The following is a 25,320-nucleotide window of genomic DNA, read 5'->3' as shown; positions in this document are numbered from 1 at the left end:
TGACTCCGTGTGTTCATGACTAGGACGGATCGAATAGACTTAACATCAATTTCTAACACGTGACGGGAGTGATTGTCTAGCGGTAGCCTACGAAAGTTAAGAGAAGAAGCAGACCCTCCAGAAAAGAGTTCTTCAACAGGTATCTCGATTTATCACATAGGGAAAGAAGGACTTGCTACGATGATAGCCTCCCATCTCCTGGCTTACTACTTCACAGAGCTCCACCATGACCAAGTACAAAAAGTAAGTAGTTAGTCAGCTAAGGCTGGCTGATTTAAGTTTACCAACCAACACAACTAAAGGTAATCATTAGTGTCTAACGGTGATGAGTTATCTGGCTGACTTCTTAAGGGGTAACTTATTTGTGATGGCTACATGTTATCTTGAGAATTATCGCTAGGCAGAGAATCGGAATGTAACCTTGCTAGCAAGCTAAGGTACGTTTGATTATTACTAAGTTGTCTGTTGTGTCCCCTCCACAAGCCACGAATGTGTGTAATGGAACTAACCTTAGTGATTAATGTTTTCATTGCGTCACTTTTACGGTAAACTTGCCTGGTGTCTCTGAATAAACTAACCTTGGCCATATATGCCAGGTTAGCTCAATTGTTCACAACACACTTTATGGAAAACATCTAACTTTTAAGACGATGCGTTATTTCTCTGAATTATTTGGCGGTTTCATCCTTAATCTTGCTAACTAAACTAGCCATTTCACATTCAGTTTCAGCCTTGTCTGTCGGCTACGTCAGAGAAGCTGAATAGTTCCGCGTTTTTGGCATCAAGTGTAACGTATTCGCTTGTTCAGGTATCTCACTTAACAGGAAACACTGATCTTTCTCTATGATTTGTATGTAAAGTAGAATGCATGCATTTTTGAATATGTTTAGATCGCTAGATTAGCTGTGGCATGTAATTAAACTACAGCAAATTATTTTGATCATTCGATGTGCCTTCTGTGCCACTGCGACCTCAATGCTAGGGCTCTCGCAACTTGTAACATGAGCCTTGTTCTACCATGAGCGAACGTCACAAGCAGAGCTCAGTGGCTCCAACTTGATTTCAGTAGTCCGTAAACTAAGATATCGGTATATATTGCCATAAAGAAAATCCGTCGTTGTAACTGCTTTGCTGGTTTACACTGAACTAAACAAAGCCGGCACAATGCTGCCCCAGTGTGTGTTTTTGGACAGCATGCTGGCGTTCTGATAGCAGAGGCGTGACGTTTAAACATAGCGTGTAGCATGACTTGGAATGCCGCGTTCGTCACCACCATTCAGAAATCAGATATTTCCAACTCCGAAAATTGCTTTAGAGCACCACTAGAAATCGGCGCTCCGACTCATGTCAAGTGAAGTGAAGTGTTACACTTTGCGCGCCACGAGGGTGCAAGGGTCCCCTGGGGTCCGAGTGACGTCAATTTCGTCATCAGACAGTGTACCCCTCCAAATAATTTTGTGACTACATGAACTTGTCCGCTGACCTCTATGCTAAAAGGGCACCAACTAAAGTAGTATGACAAGAACCACTAAGCGTCAGTGGTGTCTGTCTGCTGCTGTCCGTGCGGGTGTCTACAAGAGAGTACATTCAACGCGTCAAAAGGGAAAATAAATAATAATTCTGAGCTCAGTGAGGCACGACACTTAATACGACGACAAACATAACAACCTAAAAGAAACCTTGAATATGGGTGGCAGTGTTTTAGTACTCGAGTCGTTATTCCTGAATTCCTGATTTTCTGGAGTCCTGACTCGACTGGGACTTGACCTCTAATGACTCGGTCTTAGACTCGAGCGTTGAATGCATTCAGACTTGGTAGTTGACGAGACAAGGTAGGGCTGGGCGATATACCAGTAAATAAGGTACACTGATATATTTTTCAAATGATCTATAGGATGAGACAATACAGTTTATTGTGTTACATAACCTGTTTCTTCTGTAAAGCTGCGTGTTTGCTTCTCTCTCACACTCTTAATGCAACCCCCACTCTCCTTCTGCGTCTGCAGAAGTCCTCTAGACATCATAGTGGCAAGCGATGGCCGGATTCCATAAAAGGAAAGAGTAGTAACAGGGTATTATTGACTTATATTTATAAACCTAAAAACTACTTCAGACCCTTGTCAATAAAGTGACTACACTAAATATATGCATCTTTATTAGTGTTACCTCTGCCAGTCACCAATATGAGAGTGGAGCTTCGCTGTTAACATGTTTAGCTAGCCAGCCAACAGTATAAGAGTTCAGCCACGTCTGGGAACCAGTTCGCTTACAATTTGTAGCTTCCGTTACAGTTTTCCTCTAGTGTTTCCTGCCGCAAAGCAGCTTAAAATGTAACTTGGCTGTCTCTCTCATTATTTCAACTGTCCAATGTAAGGGGCCACAGTTGTCCAGTCAAGAAGGGTCTCCATTGCTATAGGAAATTGATCTTGATTTTTCCATTTTTGTAGCGAGAGAGCGGTCACTTCACCTGGCCTTGAACAGGGTCTATCTATAGGGTACCAAACCTGCACTCTGACCGCAATGCCAAAGAGTCATGCTCGATGGAATGGGAGTCAGGGCACACATACTCATCTGTAGTGACGGCACTCCGTCACACTGCCCTTCTCTTCGGGATAGCGCACCCATGCACTTCATGCACACAGACATCCCTCAGGCATCCTCCAACCATATTTATCCCATTCCAGGGTGCCCCACACACTAGTCTTTCACCCATCTCTGGGGTTCCTCGCACAGGGGTCAACCTACCTTGGGGTCCCTCATATGGTTCACATACTGGACACTACACAATCACTTCAGCAAATAAATATGTGGATATTTTTCCAAGAAAAGATTGTGAATCATGTTATGCATATTACACATGTGCATAAAATAGATCCATTATTTAAAAATGAAAATAATAAGAAATCAAAACATATATTCACTCTTCATGCAGCTCATTCACCTTCTACAAAACATTGTCACCACATTGGCTTTGAGATAAAATTGAGATGGAACATTTAGCCCACTTCAGAAACAAAATAATATATATTGTGTATCGTATTCAGCATTAAAATACGGGTGTGTAATTTTTGGTCCATATTGCCCAGCCCTAAGATGACCATATTGATGGCTATGTTAATAGGGGCTGTCAAGTGATTTTAAAATATAATTAGCCTAATTAGATGATTTGTTATTAATTAATCTAAATTAATCATCAGATTTGCCATTGACATAAATTGATAAAGTAAACATCCCTTGTCAGTGTGATGTTCACCACACATTAATTGCAAGTAACAGATACTTCAATTAACTTTTCTTTCAATAAAGAGCATGTTATATTTATTCCTGATTAATCCATCTGATAGTTTGCGATCGCGGCTCCAACCACATGCGCAAGAGAGGAGATTGTTGGGCCGTGTGCTACAGACACCGCAGCACACATACATACACACACACATATACACGCACACACCTCCTTCTCCTTCTCCTTCTCCTCCTCCTCCTCTTCTCTCAGGCATATCCCTGCCTGTTATCATTCAGCTCGTCTCTGTGGTTCTTTTGTCATTCAGGCTAGCACAAGGCTAAATAAAGCAGGGGGGCTTAACTGTGTGAGAGAGACAGGGGAGTGGCAAGGTGGGCCAGACAGTCATGCTACAGTAACCCACCTGCCAGCACCTTATCGATCCTGCCAGTTCAATAAAGCCTCCCCCTTATGAGAGGAGGGAGAGGTGGGGGTGGGGTAGGGGTGTGAGTCTGGAGAATCTGCCTGTTTCTGAATAAGCTCATATGGGGACTTCAATAGGGATCCCTAAATGGGGATTGCTTATAACATGTTGTTATTTATTTTGTGAGCTATACTCTGCAACATAAGGGGGAGCTCAGTATCAAAACATTACAATTTGCACGTAATTGGCCTGGGCTTTCATTTTGGCAAGTGAGCACTGAGTGTGGCTGTATTGCTGCGGAATTGGTTTTGAAGAGCAATATCACCAGGCAGAAGAGGTGCTAGTGGATCAGGAGACCATATAAACACCATAAAACAAATCGGCTTCCTGCCAAGACTTTACTAGCTATGCAAATAGCTTAGGCGATGTATTTTCTCCATGCTGGATAGACAATAAAAAGAAAAGCAGTAAAGATTCAATCCATTTCCTGTTGCCACACATTCTTCAATTCGGCTCTCTGGCTGCCGCCTTGATGGTGAAACAACAGTGACCCCTATTCGTGTTCATACGTTTTATACAGAACGGGGAGGCAGAATAACGGAGCAACATTCCCGCCTTGAGCAGGCTGTATGAAAAGCCCCAGTGTCCATGTTGCTCATGTTCGATCAAGCTTCCTCACTGAAACGAGGGAGTTGAATCCATAGAGACCGACTCTGGATATGAGAGGTAGCAAGGTGGATGCAATGACTCTACCCCCTCCTGTGATCTACACTCCTTTAGGGTGTAATTGTATAACCCCTAAAGCTGATTCACTCTAATATTTTCCCGATCTTTGTTGAAGTCGCATGTCTTCTGTGGCCATAACACACATTTATGAATCACAAGAATTTCAGTTTAAAACGAATAGAAAGGGCAACAGAATGGAAAGAAAGAATGTGAAGAAATACAGTCATTCAAGTGAATACAGCATGGCAAAGCAAGGATGCAGCCACTGGCATAAGCCCAATGAAAAAGCCCATGGCTTGACATTCATGGTAAGACTTTCAGCTCGCTCAAGCTTGAGTGCTTAAATGAAGACATACAGGGTATCTTTGCCTCGACTGAGTTAACCTTTCAAAAGGTGAAGTTCTATTTCCTGAGGGGTAGTTTTGGCTTTATCTTTGTTGATATTAACCAAAGAACAGATCAACAAATTACATGATGTTCTGTGCTGTATTAAGTACCTCATTTAGTATCTTTATTTGTATTATAAATGGACACCATACACAAGATCGGACCGTGGTGCTGCGATTTGAAGCATGCAATGCAAGCACACACTTAAATGTTATTCTTCATTTAGTACTCCTTTTTCCATACAGGGATATAGGTTGACATGAAAGTCCTTCTACAAGTATGTTAGTATGTGTAGTGGTATGTTGTGTGGTGTAGGTATATTGTCAAGAGCTATGGCTGATCATGTTTCTGCCTTCATGCCACTGGCCGTGTCGCTATGCAATAGTATTGGGAGTATTTATATGTCTGGTTCGGCGCAGTATATCATTTTAAGATGTGAGCAGGAGCCCACTACTGTCAGTCTCATCTCACTGCCCTAGTCCAAGCTTCCCTGCGTCATTTAATACTGGCTGTTTGGCTACCTTGTGGGTTTGCAAGTTGCAACACTGTCGAGGACTGTGTGAAATTTTGTTCCCCTGTAGAGCCTGTTAAGGTGAGGTGTGGAAACACTTCAAGAAGAAGGCTTTTCAGTTCATTGTCCCTTTCTGAATGCCTCTGACTTGGTGATACTGGTGTATTTTATGTCAATGTATTTGTCAGAAGTAAATGTCCCTTTTTAGACACAGCGCAGGGCATATTTTAATAAAATACTGGCTCATTCATATATTTATTTTTTACCGTCTTGCTTCAGGTTGACAAGTATCTTTACCATCTTCGACTGTCTGAGGAGAATTTGATGGACGTGACTATGCGTTATCGCCGTGAGATGGACCGTGGCCTGGGCCGGGACACCAGCCCCACAGCTTCTGTCAAGATGCTGCCCACGTTTGTGCGCTCCACACCTGATGGAACTGGTGAGGCCTTCAGAACCGACTGAAGAAATTCCTACTATTCTACTTCCTTTGTATACTTATACTTCCTCTCCCCTGGGTGATGTTGAACTTCAGTGACCTTAAATGAGTCATCCAGAAATGTTCTTTTATTAAGCAACTCCTTTGTGGCAGATGTTCAGACGAATGGGTTTCGTTTAAAACTTAAATGCACACTGGTCAGTCTAAACATCTAATGAACTCTAAACTAAACTAAAATCGAAACAATTAGTTTTGCCTCTACATTCTTATAGTCCTTTTTTTTAAGTACGGGATGTAAACCAGTGGTTGTTAATAGCTATATTAGTTGATGTAAATCTGTTTGGTTGAATGTTCAATTATTTTACATTTCTAAGTTATTTAGCTAACGAAAGGTTATAGTTTTGTTGAATAGTTAAATGTTTGGTAAAAGGTTGTTGTAAAGTTTGCAATACAATGAACTCTACACAAACTGATACTCTCAATCATTATTTTTTCTTCTTTGATTTGCCAATTTTGTCTATTTTTTTGCCATTAGCCGCAATATGTTATTTTGTAATATGGGGAAAGCACTTGCCGTGTAGAGTGAAGTAAGCCTGCCCCTGACTCTGAATAAAGTGGAACGCCCAAGAGGAGATTTGCTGCTGCATTCAAATAAGTCATAGGGGGTCAAGAGTGAGTAAATTGTTGCGGAGACTAATGGCAAAATTGGTCACAGAAATGGTACCAGACTAGACTAGAGGTTGCGCAGGCAGGCCGGTGAAGGAAATGGAAAGTCCAAGCCAAGCCTTTGTTTACACAGCCTGTTGACTCGGGTCATTATTGGCACGTCATTCAGATAGCACTGCCTGTTTGTTTACACTGTGATGCATCATATATACTGGTTAACAGTCTATGGTGTTGTCATGAGATTGTATTTCCTGCTACAGGTCTCCTAACAGATACTACTACAGTCACCAGATTGTTTAGCCTAGACTATATCTTGTCAAAATGATGAATTACTAAGGAGAGACACTTCCCAAAAGGCAGGAACTAAGAGATAAGTGTGTGTGTGTGTGGCACAAACCTCAACCTCTATCTTTACATTTTCTTATTGGTCTCTGCTGAAAATCATGAAGTGTTGATGCACAGTTTAAGGTGCAAACTAGGATTCTAATCCCATACATCTTTTGACAGATTCAGTGAATTGCTTCTCACAGTCCTTTAGCTTTCCGTTCAGTGTTTGCACTCAGAAGAAACATTGCTATTCGTACACAGCACTGGCCCTGTGAACGGGAAACAAACTTGGCGGCTCGGACCAAGTCAAAAACAATCCCAGCCAGACAACATGGTGCTTCAGCAGCACGGAAGGGAGGGGCGTTCTTTAATTGGCTGTTGAGCTCAAATATCAACATCCCTCGTGAAACCGAAACTAAATTGTGGACTGCATGTTTAAGTGGTAACACCAGTACACCTGATTGCTAATGCAAATACCTTATCAGATCAATACCAGGATGATAAAGAAATTTGAAGTGTTTAGTTACATCCCAGGTAGACTATTTTTGCCAGCCTGAAAGACTGATGGATTTTCCTTTGGACAGACACATACATCAGATTGAAAAAAGAAAATGTCTACCACACTTATATCATTGCATCTGCGATCATTGATGTTAAGGTGTTGTTGTTTATGTGTGACGAATGCTTGCCACGAGGGTTGTTTGATGGCATAGCTCTGTTCACAGAAATGATTGAAACGCCAGTGTGGATTGTCAAGGCGGACAGATTTGATCTTGGAGGATCATAGAAACTAATCTTCCACTAGGATTTATTTTCATACACAACCGTCCCTACCGAGTGGAGAATTTACAGTGTGGAAAGGCCCAAAAAAATTGGTGAGCAAAACGAGTGGAAGGTTTTAAGATTATTGAAAAACAGCTCAAATAACACTGTAACTAATGCAATATGGAGAAGAGCATCATTTCAAACCTGTCAGTAAATGGACTACAGCAGAAGATCAATACTGTCAGGTAAAAACAGGAACCTGAGGCCACTAAATGCACAGGCTCAACTAAACTTGAAATTTGAAAAATCTAAAAAGAAGCATCTGTTTCTGTTATGATGTGCAGACGATAGCATCAGAATTTGCCATAAACACCATGAATGTATAGAATCCTCGTATTGTAGGCTGAGGCAGGTGTTCGTGAAATGGTTTTCTTGCCACACGTTAGCCCATCAGTACACCTGAGCAGTGTTTAAACTCCACAGTTTACCTTAGCAGTGTTGCTGTCTATGTGCATCCCTCTTTAGCCAAGCAAACCATCTTCTAGTTACTTCTTCCAGCAGGATGCCTCGGTAGGTTTCACAACATACTAAAGAAGTGCATAGGCGTTCAGTCACCCGATCTGTAAGAGCACTTTGGGATTTGGTGGATAAATATTTGCAGCATAAATGGAAATCTGGTGTTCCCTTTGCTATGTTTCCAATGTGTACAAAGTAAAAAGCCACTATTTTCCCCCTGTCTGTGTTTGAGGCACTGAACAAAAATCTGTGTGCATTTTGGAGGGATTGAAGGGGAACTTTGGGATTTTTCAACCTGGGCCCCAGGTTTAGATATTTTGGATCCAACTTTTTACCAAGGACAATTAAAGCTCAAAATCTATTCAATATTGAGTTAGAACGCTATAACTGGTAAAACGAGCATGCGTTTTCGAACACTGTACCTTTCACAGAAATGAAATGAAGATGCAACAATTGTTCATTTAAATTTCTCCATGCTTCTGTTGGAGAAAATGTAGAGCTGTTGATTATCGATCCTGTAACTGCACAGAATATAGTTTTACTGATTTAAGTTGTGGTGGAAAAATGCTGATATGTAAAAATGAGGGGTCAAGATGGATTTAAGGACAGCAGATCTGAAGGTCCTTCAAATTGTGATTTTGATAGATGACAAGCAAACCTCATCCGGGGCAAGCATATGTGCTAGTGCAGCTATAGGTGCATGTCCAGCCTCAGTTGTCCAGAGCAAGGTATAAAGATAAGGTGTTGAAGGAGTTGGAGAATTTATAAATAATGGGTCAGCGCTTATAATGATTGACAGTATGTAATAATCCAATTCATTCTGTATTTGTTGCTTGTAGTTGTTAAAATTTCTGCTTGACTATACTGAGGTGGCCTGACCTTCCATTCATATTTCTTTGTATTGGTTGGCATCAGTTTGTGCTGTTACATAAAAGATTAAAAAGACAGAGAATGAATTTAACTTCATTTTATTGAATTTACGTAATTAAAATGTCATGTGCATTGTACTATTGAATCACATCTACATGGATACAATGATGTGAAATGATCATTCCGTTAATATCTTTCCTATCTCTCTTATTTCCACCAGAACATGGAGATTTTTTGGCGCTTGATCTGGGCGGGACCAACTTCCGGGTTCTGCTGGTGAGAGTGTCTGCCAACGGGAAGCAAAAAGTTGAGATGGAGAATCAGATCTATGCCATTCCGGAGGACCTGAGGAGGGGTAGCGGCTCAGGGGTAAAGAGGGTGCACATGTGTACACTTCGCTCTTCGCTCAAAATTTGGCCAGGAACAAAACTAGGAACAAAAATATTCCACTTCAATAACAAGACTTGCGTAACCGCCCTCTTGAAAACATGGAGCACACAGTGTTAGCCATTTTAGCCTCTGGGTAATGGACTCAAAGGAACCCATAACCTAAAGTGCTTTGGAAACCACTGAACTCAATAGCATTATGCAATTAATATATTATGAACACTTGGCTGTCATATTTTATCTAGCTAGAGCTATAGTTTGCCTCAGGTAGTGGCATACCTTTTAATTGTAAAGTTACCTTTTTTCATTAAACCATTAGAAATGAGAAGGGAACTCTCTGTTTTCAATTATTCAGTGTAGCAGCATAAACTCTCCTCATAAATGCTCTGCTCACCTTGCAGCTTTTCGACCACATCGCCGAGTGCCTGGCCACATTCCTGGACAAGCTGGGGATCAAAGACAAGAAGCTTCCGCTCGGCTTCACTTTCTCCTTCCCCTGTCAGCAGACCAAACTAGATGAGGTGAGCAGCAGCGATGGTGGTGGTGATGGGCTAGGGCTATATGATTTAACCTCAAGGTGAACCAGATTCCTGGTGCAGTGTGATAAAAGCAATCAGAGGAATGAGCTCTTGGTGTGCTGTTCTACCTCCCATTTGGGGAGCCTTACAGCTAGGGGACAGTTGAACCAAAGAAAGTTTTATTGTGAATAAAATGACTGCCGTCTTGCTGAATATTGCAGGCCCTTGTCATTTTCCTGTTTCTCTTTCCATGCCCCATACATTGTTGAAAGTCAGCCATCTTGAAGAGAATCTCATTTCTTGAAATTCTTGATTAGTCAAATCATATATGAAATATTTTTGGCAGGTATGGCATAAGGTAGGCCTAATTTCATCCATAGTGTGTGTTTGTATGAAAAATGGAAAAGGTCAAATTATTTCAAGCAATGTAACAGTCAGTTATGCCTACAATACTGATTTTTGGTAATGAGTAATGAAAACATCCAAAGGTCACAATTTACAATTTTAACTGTGATGTGAGAGTGTGATGTACATACAGATGAGTACATGAGTTTCTGAAACAAGAAATGGGCAAATGTTTTGATTGATCTTGAAGTCCTTAATTGCTTAAGCTTTTGATTTATAAAGACAAACCCATTAAGCCCAGCAAGAACTGGCATGGTGGTGTCATCATTGTAAATAATGTTATATTACGGTATATACGTATATAGCGGTTCTATGAATTTCGGATGGCCACAAGAAGCGGTATTTTAAGCACCTGGAAGTGACCTCTAGGCAATTTTCTTGTAAGGGACCACATTCATTCTATAAAATCTTGCAGATTGTTGCCGATGATGAAGCTGCTCAGATATCTGAAAGAATAACCCCTTGTAGGGCCGCCCATGATGCGCGCACACACACACTCCTGATTGAGTGACCCCAGACAAATGAGGGATTAGGAGAACATTACACTTAAAGGCATAAATAATGGCATACACAATCCATTTTGATAGCCACTGCTTGGACAAGAGGTGACCTCGCCTATCCCATATGATGGACAAACAGTGAATCTGACTGCAGAGATTCAGCTGCCGTTTGAACTTGGGTCTTTGGTGCTCAGAGTGGGCACAGCAGGTATGCACTGAGCCCCTGCTCATACTCTTGAGTTAAGGGCTCAAAAGCTGCCAGATTGCAGGGCCGGATTGCATAAGAAGATGAAGAAAAGAAGGGTTCGGACCTAAAGTTACCCGATTCCCTTGAACCACTTACAGATCTGATGTTATGGCCAACAGAAAAGCTGTTAAATAGAAAGTCACCTCGACTTCAACATCTCTAGAGGTTCAAATGGGAGCTGACACAGTGTCTTTACTACCAAAGGGCAAGGCCCAAGAGGGCACTGTTTTGTTGAGGAGGTCTCAGTCATTGAATTCCCTTGTTGATTCCCTCAGAGACAGCCGAAAAGGTCAGTGTCGTTGACTGAGGCAAAAAGATCCACTTCTGGCCAGTCTGCCATCTTTTTTTGGAAGGATCAAATAAGTGGAATAGAACCCACTGTAATGTGAACAATTCTGTAATGGCTCAATGACGCCTTTCTTAAGGAGCACTGAGAGCTCAGAGCATTCGGCCAGTGCTTTGTTCGAGTCATTGACAATGGTCATCTTCCACGGAACCTCAGGGATCGACATCTGAATTGAATGCTATAACCCTCAGGAATGAGACAACCCAGAGGTCTGACGTAAGCGCTTCCCAGTACCTGTTCTGCTAGTTGGTGACATTGCCGATTGTGAGTGTGGTGTCATGTCTACCCCCTCGCCCCTTCTGACTTTTGGAGGGGTGACAGCCAGAGGCCTGGACTCGCTGTGTGAAGGGGATTGGCTGACGAAACCTCTCTGGGCATTGTGTTTCTGGCTGGGCCATCAGCCGTATCGTATTTTCTGCCATAAAGGGCCTCTGTCTAGTGAGGGGTTCACGGCACAGACTGGCAAACTGCTGTCTGGCCTGTGTAACCTGTAGGCTATGCTCCAAAGCTTGCTGTGCAGCAGGGCCAAACAGCAGTCCTTGAATGACTGAGAGCGGAGACCTTTCCTGCAGGGTTCATAGTGTGGCGACTAGGCCAACCATATTTGGTGTTGGAGCAAAGGTTAGTGAGGACATTAGCCTACCCAGCTACATGGTCATGTAAGCGGATGCCTGCAAGGAGGCGTCACTCAAACTCTGGGCAGAAGGGTAAACATCAAAGGCCTGCCATGTCTTGGACAAGTGTGACATTTTCCACCATGTCCAATACGCGCTGCAGTGTCATAGCTCTTGAAAATTAAATAATCTGTCAAACAGACTTGTGGCAGGCATCAGCATGCATTGGGCCTAAGTGCTTCATCTGGTAACAGCTCTGGGATGGCAACAGCTGGCCCTTTCATTGAAAATCTAATATTACACATGACACGACACATTCTTTTACATTTTAATTGAGATTACTTTTGATTTTCATCTTTTACAGTTTCAAAATGACAAAAAGCTAAATTTTGGGTTCCCTGCATGCTCAATACTTAGTAACACCCCCTTTGGCAACTGTCACTATCCCAGATTTTTTCCCAATTTTTCTTTGCAAAAGGCTTATTTTTGGGCCATCATGCATGCACTGCTCTTTTGAGGTCGATCCACAAATTTTCCATGATGTTTAGGTCAGGTTTTTTTTTCTCCAAACACATCTTTGCTAATTGCAGCCCAAAAAAAGTTATATTTTAACAGTGAAACATCAGCCTTATTTAGATGTTCCTTTGCAATCTTCTGATGCTTAATTTTGTGATGAGGAACACAAGACAAGCAATCCTACAAGCAGTCTTGGTCTTTCATATCTCAACTTGACATTCATCAGTTGACATTTTTCAGAGTGCTAGGCAACTGCTTAGAGGAGCCTTGAGCGGCTGATTGTTGTAACAAGTTACCTTCCAGCTATCTTAACAAAAAGTTTGTTACGTGAACACAAATCACAGGTGATTCAATCCTTTTTATTTTAGCTGAATGCGTTAAGGCAAGAACACAACTCGCTGTAACAGAAAACAGCAGGAGTGTTTTAGGCGAAAATGTACTCAAGTTACCTCAGGATTCCGGAGTTGTATATAAGTATATTTATTCAGCAACAACAAGGTTGTCTTGCTTACTCATGTCTTGGCAGACAAGAGAGAAGCAAAATGAAACACATCACACAAGGTTTATATAGAAAGAAGTTGATGTTCTGCAAATGCAAGCAAAAGACTATTAGTTCTTCTTATCAGTCCTTGCACAGGGTTAAAAACGTCAGCACTTAAGAACAAAGACAGAAACGTCATGTTTCAGCTCACAAAGGCATATGATTAACACTATACATACTTGATTAAAGTCAGAGTTTCACATTTCCTTATCAGAGTGGTTCCCAGCCTGGCACTTAAGGCCCCGTCACACCATAACATTCTGGTCAAAGTTCTCTGAATGTCCTAATCATTCAATTTCGAGCGTTCTAGGGCAGCGATAACCACTCATAGTTAGCAAAGGAAAACTGACCTACCTGTTGCCGGATAACACACCATCTGAAGCTTACTCAAAAATACACTCACAGTAGTTGAATGTAGAATCTGTTTAGAATTGAGTTGAGTTAAGGCTAGTTGCCGTCTTTGGAGGAAGAGTTTGTAGCTTCTTCCCACTCCAGGTAACAAGACTATAAATGAAGACATGAGTTCATATTAACACACGCTAGCAGCTGCCAACTGTTGAGATGGTTCCCTAAGCTAGAGATGGCTTGGATGGTTAAAAATCTGCAACAAGTAGAAATCCTCCGGGTGCCTGTGCAGCTTCATATTAACATATTCATATTCACTTCATATTAATATTAGTTTAGCTACCAACAATTTTATCCTTGACTTTATTCCAATGCATCGATGTTGTCATTTGTTTGTGTTTTTCATGGACTGAACCGAAACATACTTGTTTGTTTTCATTGCAGAGTATCCTGGTGTCGTGGACCAAGGGGTTCAAGGCTAGTGGTGTTGAAGGCAAAGATGTTGTCGGCATGTTAAGAACAGCCATTAAAAAGAGAGGGGTGAGACGAAGTTTTGAAATTTGTAACCATGTCATAAGATGCGTGAGTGAACTTTTATTTAGCTTAAAAACCTTGTCTGGATGCTTTCACTTGTGCTGCACCTTCCATGTAAATCAAAAATTATATGTTATTCATTCAGTCCAGCCATTCCATGCATGTCTTTGCAGGCTGACATTTATTAACCTTATTCAAAGATGGCTAAAACACTGACTCACTGTTACTCCTACTACCACCCCCTTGCCCTTGCTCTTCAGGACTTTGACATAGACATTGTGGCTGTGATTAACGACACTGTCGGCACGATGATGACCTGTGGCTATGACGACCATCACTGTGAAATTGGCCTCATTGTGGGTGAGTCATGCTCACGGTTGGGTGGCTGTCGAGCCACGACACACCTGATGTTTCTCCCTTCTAAATAAAAATAGATCTCTTTTTTCCCAAAACACAGGCACGGGTACCAATGCATGCTACATGGAGGAGATGCGCAACCTGGAGACTGTGGAGGGGGACGAGGGCCGCATGTGTGTCAACATGGAGTGGGGCGCCTTCGGGGACGATGGGAAGCTGGACGACTTGCGTACCCCCTTCGACGTGGAGATCGATTTAGGCTCGCTCAACCCTGGCCAACAGCTGTAAGTGAAAGTTTTGAGCCTTTTCGGTCAGCTAACTGGCTCAGACACACCACCAACATGAGTTCATTGTTCAGTCTAAGTTAAGTTAAGTCTTTCAGAATGTGATAAATAATAAATATTAAGTGTGATTTTGTTTCTTCTGTAAATTCCTGACCCGTGAAGTTTTGACCCAGATGGATTTATGCACTCTTAATTCATTATCAGTCACTCTTTTATTGACTCAGTTTCTTCTCTCAGATTTGTTTTGTCATGTTTAAAAAAAATCCATTTTATCATATCAGTGAAGGATGTCAGTATCATTATGTTCTTGTGTTTTTTAGACAAAACCTTTCATGTTCAATAGACCCATATATCTTCATTATGATTCTGAAAGGTTTGAGAAGATGATCAGTGGGATGTACATGGGTGAGCTTGTGCGCCTCATCCTGGTGAAGATGGCCAAGGAGGAGCTTGTGTTCCAGGGCAAGACCACGCCTGAGCTGCTGACCATGGGACAGTTCCAGACCAGCTTTGTGTCCGCCATCGAGAACGAGAAGTCAGTATCATTCTGCCGCTCAACTCCAACTGGAAGGTCTAGGTCCCTACGTTTAGAGCAGATTTCCCCAGGGTTGACCCCAAATGTATGTTGTAGAAAATGTCTAGTTCTGTAAGAGTACACTTCCTGTGGCTCGGATACCGCAGAGAAGGGTTCCTCTACTGTTTGATTTGAAAGTGTATATAGTACAGTTTAGTACAGTTTAACACAAAGAAACAAGAGCTAATGGCCTTGATGTTTCCCAAATTTTGGCCTAGAATATGTTTCATTTATTTTATTATAAATATACAAATAAGTCCGTACATATTAAATTAATATTTGATTGCCATCATCAATGCTTATCTTTGTGCTTCTCTCGGTTCCTTCAGTACTCTCTGGGTTTGAGATTGTCAGCCACGCCATTAGGGATGCGCGGGGCGACCCGTGGGTTGGGTGGGTTTGGGTAAGATCACCAGAAAATGTTGCAGGTTTGGATGGGACAGGTCAAAAAATCTACAAGGCAGCATTCTGAGTAAGGTATGAATAATCTATAGAAAGAGACAGCCTTGCTCCAAATAAGCTAGGCTAATAGTGGGACCCACTGGGATTACTCCAGTTAGTGGTTAGCAGTTGGGGTTGGGTTCGAATGGTTGCCTCTAGATATCTGGGGCCGTATTCACAAAGAATCTTAGGGCTAAAAGTAGCTCATAAGTGGTGAATTTAGGAGAAACTCCTAAAAATAATGGGCGTGTCAGTCTTAAATTTAGGACTCCTATTTTTTTTTACTAAGAGCAATTCACAAAGTATTTTATCCCTAAAAGTAGCACCTAAGACAGCTTAAAACTCCTCATGAGGACTCCTAAGTCACTTATTCACAAAAAATCGTAAGGTGGCTGCAGCCGACTTGGAATTGATAAAAGACATTGCTAAAACAGTGAAGGTATTAATATTGTCGTAGAATTAGCGCGGGATGCAATGACGCCTTTAAACAACGATGTGTCCCGAAGTGAAATGTTTGGAAATATAAAGATAGCCTATTTGGCTTCGCGGAAAACGCAAATGACGACACTGGGAATCATCAGTCAGCCGTTTAATTCATCAAACTATCAACGCACTGTAGACCCCACATCATCCAACAGTTTATCCAGTTGCCTTTGGACAATCGCCAATTACACAAGATCAAAGTAAATTCCATGGCGATCGCAGGAATGTCCAGTGACGGGACACACATTACAATAATTGCCCCATCAAAAGATGAGGAAGTTTTCGCCCACCGTGGCCTGGATGTACCGATGACTCGTGCATTTCAACGGAGAGCGGTCTGCAGCCAGGTTTTTGAGAACTTACCAGCTGGATGCCGCTGGGGTGACAGTGGCTATTGGTCCTGGGACCAGTAGGCTTCCGCTTAGGCTACGTTTCACGTTCGTTTCGCTTGAAGGGCCGTATGTGCTGATATTTGAAGTGGTCAAGGGCTGGAAATATAGTAGCCTAACAGTTTGCTGGGTGCTTTAATTATTACTGCCTTGATTACATGCAATTGCCATATTTTATATTGATCGCTTTCTTTTTCTCTTAACGTGCAAAGTGTCATTCCCGTTGGATGCACAAACTTGTCATCATGCGTGTGCATTCTGCTAACTGCACTGTCCATAACTATTTAATATGACTTAATTTGAAGCCTAGCTTATTCTCTTATTTTCAGTTGATATAGTGGGATTGTTAGAGGGACGTCACAAATGAGTTTTTAATGAGAGAGCCTGCCAACAACCAATCACCGTCCTCACCCCTTCTAAACTCGTGCATGAGAATCGACGTCATCCATAGCAACGGTGCTTTTATCTTAAGCTTAGGAGTTTGTATTATCCTTAGTATGAGTAGGTCTCAGAGGCGTTGTGAATCACTTTTAAGAAATTACTCCTACGTAAAATGTTTTAGCGCGAGTTAGGAGCACTCTTAGTGGTAAGATAAAATGCTTTGTGAATACGGCCCCTGATCCTTACTCCCCTTTCTCTGCAGGAATAATGAGGGTTTGCTAAATGCTGAACAGGTCCTGAAGGGCCTGGGTCTTAACCCATCTGCGGAGGACTGCGTGACCACCCAACGTGTGTGTCAGATCGTGTCCACGCGCGCTGCCCATCTCTGCGCCGCCACCCTGGCCGCCGTCCTGCGGCAGATCCGAGACAACAAGGCCGCCGAGAGGCTCCGCACCACTGTGGGAGTGGACGGCTCTGTCTACAAGAACCACCCCCAGTAAGTTCACACAGGCTAGCACTCAATAGTTTATGGTCCAGTCACAGTTTAACTAAACTAAAATAAAGAAATTAGTTGGAAAAAATTGTTGCAAACAGCAAGACTGTTTGTCTTAATCTATTCTCTCCTCGACTCTGTCTGACTTTGCTCCCATGCCTTGTTACCTCTGCTTCCAGGTTTGCCCGGCGGCTCCAAAAGATGGTGCGTAGGCTGGTGCCCGACTGTGACGTGCGCTTCCTGCGCTCCGAGGATGGCAGTGGAAAGGGCGCCGCCATGGTGACAGCGGTGGCCTACCGGCTGGCCAAGCAGCACGCTGAGCGGCAGCACGTGCTCGACACACTGCGTCTGAGCAGCGCCCAACTGCTGGAAGTCAAGAGGCGCATGAACACAGAGATGAACCGTGGCCTGGACCGCAGTACGCATACCAACGCCACCGTCAAGATGCTGCCTACCTTCGTCAGGTCCACACCCAACGGCACAGGTCAGTGAGTGGGCAAGTGGGGACTCAGGCCTGTACAGTGCCTTGCATAAGTATTCACCCCTTGGATGTTTTGCCCTTTTATTGCTTTTATAAATGAATCATGGTCAATATAAGTTGGCTTTTTTGACAAAAAAGCCCTCTTTAATGTCAAAGTGAAATCACAGCTGATTTCTACACAGTTATATCAATTAAATAAAAATAAGTAATTGCATAAGTATTCACCCCCTTTTAAAGTGACTGACCTAATTCAATAGAGGTCCAGCCAATTGGTGCTAGAAGTATCTCAATTAGTGAAATGTGGATCAGTGTGCAGTGAATGTGTTTCAAGTGATTGTAGTATAACGACACCTGTGTCTGGAAGGTTCATTCACTGGTCAGTATTCAGTAATCAGTATTGTTGGCTACCATGAAGACCAAAGATCACACGAGCAACTCAGAGAAAAAGTTATTGAAAAGTATAAAGAGCCACTCTTGATCAAATATCGACTAGAGTTCACCAAAAGGCATGTGTGAGACTCCATGGTCAAGTGGAAGAAGGTTCTGTGGTCTGAGGAGACCAAAGTGGAGTTTTTTTCAACAGTGGCTCTCTTCCATAAAGCTTTGATTCGGGCAACAGCTGTTGTATGCAGAGTCTCTCCCATCTTAGCTGAAGCTTATTACTCCTTCAGAGTAGTCATAGGTGTCTTGGTGGCCTCTCGCAATACTCTCCTTGCACGGTCGCTCAGTTTGAGGATGGCCTGCTCTAGGCAGATTTACACATGTGCCATATTCCTTCCATTTCGTAATGATGGATTTAACAGAATTCCAGGGGATGTTTAGTGCCTTGGACATTTGTTTCCTTCCCCTGGGTTATACTTTTCAATAACCTTTTCTCTGAGTTGCTCGGAGTGTTCTTTTGTCTTCATGGTGTAACGGTAGCCAGGAATACTGATTGCTGATTACCGACCAGTGAATGGACCTTCCAGACACAGGTGTCGTTATACTACAATCATTTGAGACACATTCACTGCACACTGATCCCCATTTCACTAATTGTGAGACTTCTAGCACTAACTGGCTGGACCTCTGAATGGATCAGTCACTTTAAAGGGGGTGTATACTGATGGAATCACTTATTTTTCATTACAGATTTTTATTTAATTGACATAACTGTGTAGAAATCTGTTTTCACTTTGGCATTTAAGCTTTTTGTGAATTATTTTGGCAAAAAAGCCAACTTATATGGACCATGATTGATTTATAAAAGCAATAAAAAGGTTAAACATCCAAGGGGTTGAACAATTATGCAAGGCACTGTATGTGGTAATTAAATCCGACAGAACCGCTGCACCAAAGCTTACAAGCTGACGGAAAGTAAAAATGATTAGGCCCAGGATGACTAATCCAACACATAACACCAGTGTGATCAGTTTCGCTTCCTGTTCTCCCTCTGAAGAGCGCTGAGTACTGATCTGTGATGTGGTGTGCTTCTCAGGGTGCCAAACCCAGGCTCCAAAGTGTGTGCCTCTGCTCTGTAAGGAAAGATTTAATAAGCAGCTGATCCTCTTCAGATTCATCTGCTTCACTTGCAACACAGGAATAGGGTTATTGTTGTGGCTTGTGACTCCTGATATGATATTTGTAGTGTTTACAGTGTTTTTCAGTATGTGTTCAGGTATCAGGATTACGTACATTGTTTCTGCAGATATCCCCCCGTGGGAATTAAGAAGCAATTTCATCGAATGAACCTCATATCAGTGAGCCTTACAAATATTTTTTTGTACAATTTGTTCAATCTCTCCTCAGCACAATAGTGTGTGCTGAGAGGTAGGTATGGGGAATGGGATGGCAAATGTGTGATGTGTCCACATGGGGGAACTAGATGTTGGGTAACTCATAATCACAACGGTGCCAGCAGAGAGGGATCAGAACTGACAGAGATGGAGGATATGTCAACTGTGGTGTGAGAACATGAAACATTTTGTTGAGGTTTTCAGTTACTGCTCAGCAGTTTCAATATACTGTTGGAATTCCCTAGACCAAGTCCAACGGAAAATGGTCATGCCGGTAATGCTCATTCTATTAGAGATTGGATGTAAGGAAATAAATAAAACTTACAGCTTAAATGACTCCAAATGAAAAAAGTTCCATATTTAATAATGAAAAAATTATTATGCTGAACAAAGTCTCTTGTGAATACAACATGCTTTGGTCTTTGTATTCAAACAAAAAGGGAAAAAAAGATAAGTAAATATAATGCACATTGTCAACCTATATTATCTGGAAGCATATGTTTATGAAATATATTTTATATGAAGTGGCTGCACTTTGAACTGATTGAAATGGAAAGAGCGGTAGTCTAAATGCGAACTCAAAATGAACTCGTATGAATATAAAAAAGTGATCATGTGGTAAGGCAGGAAAGGTTTATTGCTTATGGCTTTGCATCTTTAATGGAGTAAATACATTTCTTAATTCAAAAGGCTGAAGAGCTGAATGGAAGCTTGCACAACCTCCAAATCTGCAGCAGAGAGCAGCAATTAGTTGGCCTGGAGACATGGAATAAATATATGTTTTACAATGTCCTTTAATGAGTAAAATAATCAGCTGAAATTTATATCCTTGATTAAAACACAAATGTTTTTCATTCTTGTCTTTCCTTTCAGTGCCTAATTAATGAGATACACTACTGTCTTTCACACTGCTAATTTGCCATTCATTGTCCAAATTGGCCCTAATGTTTTTCTCTTTGCTGGGTTCTGCATCCTTTTTTCCATTTAAAAAATATCCCGTCTCACAGAACTGCTTTTCCTGAGCACAGGTGCCTTTCTTTGTTGGTGCTGGGGCATGAAGAATGCAGTTCCATTGTGAATGGCACTTGACACCAGACAAAGTCAATGCGGTTACCAAACCTTAATTAAATCCTATTCCCATGACTAGATCATCAAGCCCAAAGCTCAGATTGGGAGGTGACAAATTCTGCATGATGCAAATATTGCCCTTATGTCATACTTTCTTATTAAGCATTATGCTTCATCTGCTGTCATTCAAACACCAATACCAGCAGTTCTCTGGAATTACAACCAGGTTACGACAGTAATGTTGCCGGGAAACAAAGTTTCTCCCTGTTACATCAGTCACTGAACAGTTCTATTGGTCTGCCATCGAACGGGTTGTTGGAACAGATGCCTGTGTTTAATGTGGTCACATTAATGCTGCCGGTCAGCCATGCCAGTAAATCGTAAATTAAGAGCAAGCTAATTATACAGTTGGTCGAGCAATGTCTGTGTATTTAATAGTGGTATATTTAATGTGGTCAATAACGTTTTTCTTATAAAGTCACACAATGACAAAGATTACACACCACCAACATGCCTAATCAATAGGTTTTTACCTATGTTGACAAACATACTGTTTATGTTGACTTGTAAAATGTTTAACTGCACACGTTCCTATACATTTTTAAATCCCATTTTCCATGCCTGGAAAAGTGGTGAATCAGTAAAATGATTTTAAGTTTTTGAAAAGTTATGAAATGTGTCAATCTTGGGGCATTTGAGATAAAGGATATATTTATTGATTAATGCGTGATACAAAATCTGATTGCTTCGTTATACAAGTAAACAGTGTAGGAACGGAGAGTGAGGGGAGGGAGGGAAAAACACATTTTATTCATGGGTGCCAGTGCAACCTTTTTTTCTGTGATCTGAAAATGACAACTTTGGCTTGCTTAGCAGTTGTAGGTGTAAATATGAACTATTTTGAAGAATTTTATTGCACTTCAAAAAAGTAGCCTATAATTTCATGCAATCATGTTGTGAAGTTTCTATAGCCTGCCCACTGATTGGTGCCTAATGGTTGGTGCATTATCTATTCTTGTCGAGTTGATAATTGGCGATGTATTGGCTGATGTGACTGATTACCCTGATTACCCTGGGAGGTGTGGGAGATAAAAGGACCTGTGGACACCTGTCTCTCTCTCTCAGCTCACCTAATTAGTTTTGGCAGATGAGTTGTGTTGACCCTCCGAGGCATAAAGGAATGTAGATACGGCGATAATCAGGGTATGTACAGAGCTCCGTTCAAGGGCAGATTGAGGCCTGGTGTGGCTAACCCTGTGTTGCCCACCTAGGGTTCAAAGGAATTCTGATATACTGTGTCTTAATTGTAAAAAGTCATGGCATGAAATCGCTGCCATGAATTTAAGAAGAGGAAGTTTAAGTCTGATCGGTTGGAAAAAGCCAAAGACGATAGGTCTGAGAAGACCAAAATTCAGAATCTGCAACTGAAAGAGCTGACAGAAAAAAAAATTAAGCTACACTCAAACAAAACGGTGAAATCCAACTGCAATACAACCGTCTAAAAACTTTTCAAGAAAGAGCAACTTTATGAGCGAGAAGTAATTTAAAGATGAGTGAAACAACCTTCTGGCTGAGGCTAACAAACAGAATGATTATGTTCAGATCCTATCAAAGCAGCTTGAGGAACAGGTGACGCATAAGGAAGTCGATAGGGTAGTGAAAGAAAAATTAGAAATCATATCTTCTTTGGAGCAGCAGCTAAAAAATGCACAGAAACGTTCTGAGGGTCAGATAGAAAACAGAATGCTGAGCTTGAAGATTTGGATAAGGAAAGGCTTACAAAAGGAACTCTCAGTATTATCTGAACGTTTTTCCAAGATAAGGAAGCATTTGAAGATCCTGTTCATTTGGCTGTTGATGCCATTGACTACTGTGTTGGCGCTTTTCCAGCTTAGATGGTGTTGAACACCCGGTTATGGGTTATTCCACTGTGGAGAAGGAGGCACTACCCCTCATCATGGCATTACAGTATTTGGCGGTTCATTTAGGTTTTGCCCTTTAATTGTATTACGGTCAACACTGATCACAGTTCTCTGGTGTGTATTGACCTAATGAGGAACCCCCACAACGAATGATATGCTGAAGTCTTATATTCCTATTACTAATTAAACATATTGAAGGTGTTGACCATATCATTGCTGATGCTCTTTCTAGAGCTTAGATAATTTGTATTGTGACCTGGCTTCACTTTGTTTCTCTAGTTTCCTAGGGCCCTGGGTGCTGGGGGACCAGAGATTGGGCAGGGTCACAGCGTTTTTTTTTTTTTTTTTTTTTAAATGGAAACCTTCTTGGAGAGGGAGGCGTTACGACCCCCTGCACCTCCTTCTGATTGTGTAGTGTCAATGCATGGCCTCCGTGGGAGGACTGATTACCCACACCAGGAGAGGATAAAGGACCTGTGGACACCTCTCGCTCTCGCTCCTCAGCCCACCTCATCTCATTGTATACATTTCTGCTTATTGACGCGCAAACACACACACACTCAATTCCTTACCACACCCTTACACTGCTAACACCCATCCATATAGACATCAAACCCCCTAGACATGTTCATCTTTTCTGTATACAAAAGAGGTTACCTGAGAGAGAGAGAGAGAGAGGGAGAGAGGGAGAGAGGCAGGTGTCCACACGTCCTTTTATCTCCCACACTTCCCCACTGTGGCCTGTATGAAGGCCATGCATTGTCATTACACAATCTGCAGGAGGTGCAGGGGTTCATAACACCTCCCTTCCCAAGAAGGTTTCCATGGGTAACCTAGAAAAACACAAGAAAAAAGACCCTCTGTGACCCTATCAGAACAAAAACAGGTGATTTGCCTCAGCAAGATCGTATGCATCCTGAAGGCCTCAGCACACAGGATAAGCAAGCAGATTAAAATATTATAACAATGTCCTCATTAAAATTTCACAAGTAAATAAAATTGACCCTAGTCAACCTCACAAAGAAGTGTGCATGCTGTAAACCTCTGCAGGTGTTTCTCTCCCCTGTATGTAGTTGGTGGCAGGGGCACTGAATATTGGACATGTGCTGCAGTGGAGCCAGCAGTGGGCGTAGCTTGTTCTAGCATAAAGGTGGGCAGGATTCCATGGTGCTAAATTGGAGCATGCAAGCAGATACAAGCCTGGAGGGCCTGTTGGTTTGTTCATAATGGAAAAATGTCAGAAAGTATATTGGCAGAAACTTCTGGTGGGATATAAGCAAAAACATATCTAAAATGGCTTGGGGTCTAGCTTTATCATAGCCAGGGCATCTTCAATAGGCTTATGAAAGGTCGCACCGTATAGCTTGGATGCAAGGTCAACAACCACCACAGAGTGGTTCACCCAGGACAAAGCGATCAGCACTATGGAGACTCTAGTCAAACTCTCACTTCTATATAGCTGGACAGGGCAGTGGTGGATGAATCGATAACCATGAGACTGTCCTGAATTAATTAAGTCACAGGGACCTCTTGTAGGTGTTCAGGGCCTAGGAAACTCCTCTTTGTAATCTTTAATATCATTGCATTTAGCAAACCACATGGTCAAGGTTCATGCCTTCACAGACTTCTAGCTTGTTCAGTTCAGTTTAGTAGAGTGATAACCCAGCCTCCCCCTGGTATGTCAGAGAAGATTTTGTTCTAACATTTTGCTCTTTTGCTTATTATAGGATGTATTGTTTTTGTATTTTGTTTTATTTTCCTTTGTTAATTTCAATGTGTTCCTATTGAAATGTGTATAAGTGAGAGAGTGTGAGAGAAAGAGAGACAAAAAAATACGAAATGGAATGGACAGACCGAGAGAGTGAGTGATTGAAAGAGACAAATAAAGACAGATAATGATGGTGATCGTTTTAGTGTGATGGTGATAGAGTGATTGAAAGAGAGTGTGATAGTGATGGAGTGATTGAGAGTGTAAAAAAGAAACAGCAAAAAAATTAAAGTGATGGGGAAGTTGGATATTATGAAAAAGATAGATGGATAGAGAAAGATGAGCTATCTGAGCTATACAACCCACTGGCTTTCGTTGCCTCCCTCATAACTAATTGTTTCAGAACTCGCAATTCAAGTCTTTCTCTTAAACTCTCGTTTTTTCTTTTAGCTGACTTACCAGGACTCCGCGTTGCTATGGCTATACTGTCACAATTGTGGAGCCTTACACTCCTTTTCAGGGCGCCATAATTGACCTCCGTTCAGTTTGCTTCCACAAAAAAAAACTGTCAAAAGTAGCACACCAATGTTACTCCAGCACTTGCATGATGTAGAAGGGGCATAGTTTGTGTCTCTGGCTTCAGGCCTCATAAGGCCTCATGTTACCCAGGGTAAGGTATCGATGCTACAGCCTCCCCCTTTATCTCCAAGTCCAGTGTGCACTGAATACTCTGGACACCGTGGCCAGCTCATATGGCCACTCGAGCACCATTGCATAACAAACAATTTAGTTAAGCCCCCCGTGGCATGCATGGTCAACTACACCCTGTATATTGCAAAGGATACGGAAAGGTTACAAACTGTAATTTACCACAAAACCTGGTTTAGGGATGTACTAATGTCCCACGTCCCATGTCCCAGAGCGGTCAGCCTGTGTACTAAAAATCCCTACTATAGAAAAACCCATCAGATTTTGCTCCAAGGGCAAAACCCAATTTGGCTTTTATAGCTGCTACTTCGTTGTGCTGAAAAGGGGAGGGGCTGTGTGACCTATACTAGACCTAAGCAAGCCCTTAGGTCAACATTCCTTCAAAATGGTAACATTATCAGGTGTTCAACCTCCATACACCAAAGAGACTGATTTGCCATGAGGGACCTCAA

The 25,320-nt window shown here is 42.0% G+C and overlaps 1 protein-coding gene across 1 annotated transcript in view; it reads left to right on the top strand.

Moving 5' to 3' along the window:
- Positions 1 to 25,320, top strand: part of hk2 (hexokinase 2) — a 31,779-nt gene continuing 6,459 nt past the window's right edge. Inside the window, exons 1-10 of the mRNA XM_080853020.1 lie at positions 1 to 243; positions 5,548 to 5,710; positions 9,072 to 9,220; positions 9,640 to 9,759; positions 13,715 to 13,810; positions 14,065 to 14,164; positions 14,262 to 14,445; positions 14,819 to 14,980; positions 16,976 to 17,209; positions 17,386 to 17,690. Of these exons, the coding sequence (XP_080709146.1) occupies positions 181 to 243; positions 5,548 to 5,710; positions 9,072 to 9,220; positions 9,640 to 9,759; positions 13,715 to 13,810; positions 14,065 to 14,164; positions 14,262 to 14,445; positions 14,819 to 14,980; positions 16,976 to 17,209; positions 17,386 to 17,690 (1,576 nt within the window). The 5' untranslated portion in view covers positions 1 to 180. The remainder of the gene's footprint in view (positions 244 to 5,547; positions 5,711 to 9,071; positions 9,221 to 9,639; positions 9,760 to 13,714; positions 13,811 to 14,064; positions 14,165 to 14,261; positions 14,446 to 14,818; positions 14,981 to 16,975; positions 17,210 to 17,385; positions 17,691 to 25,320) is intronic.

Source organism: Sprattus sprattus (genome assembly GCF_963457725.1).
Source record: "Sprattus sprattus genome assembly, chromosome: 15".
Lineage (NCBI taxonomy): Eukaryota > Metazoa > Chordata > Actinopteri > Clupeiformes > Clupeidae > Sprattus > Sprattus sprattus.
The sequence above is the reverse complement of the archived record's forward strand: the minus strand, read 5'-3'. Positions and strand labels throughout refer to the sequence as shown.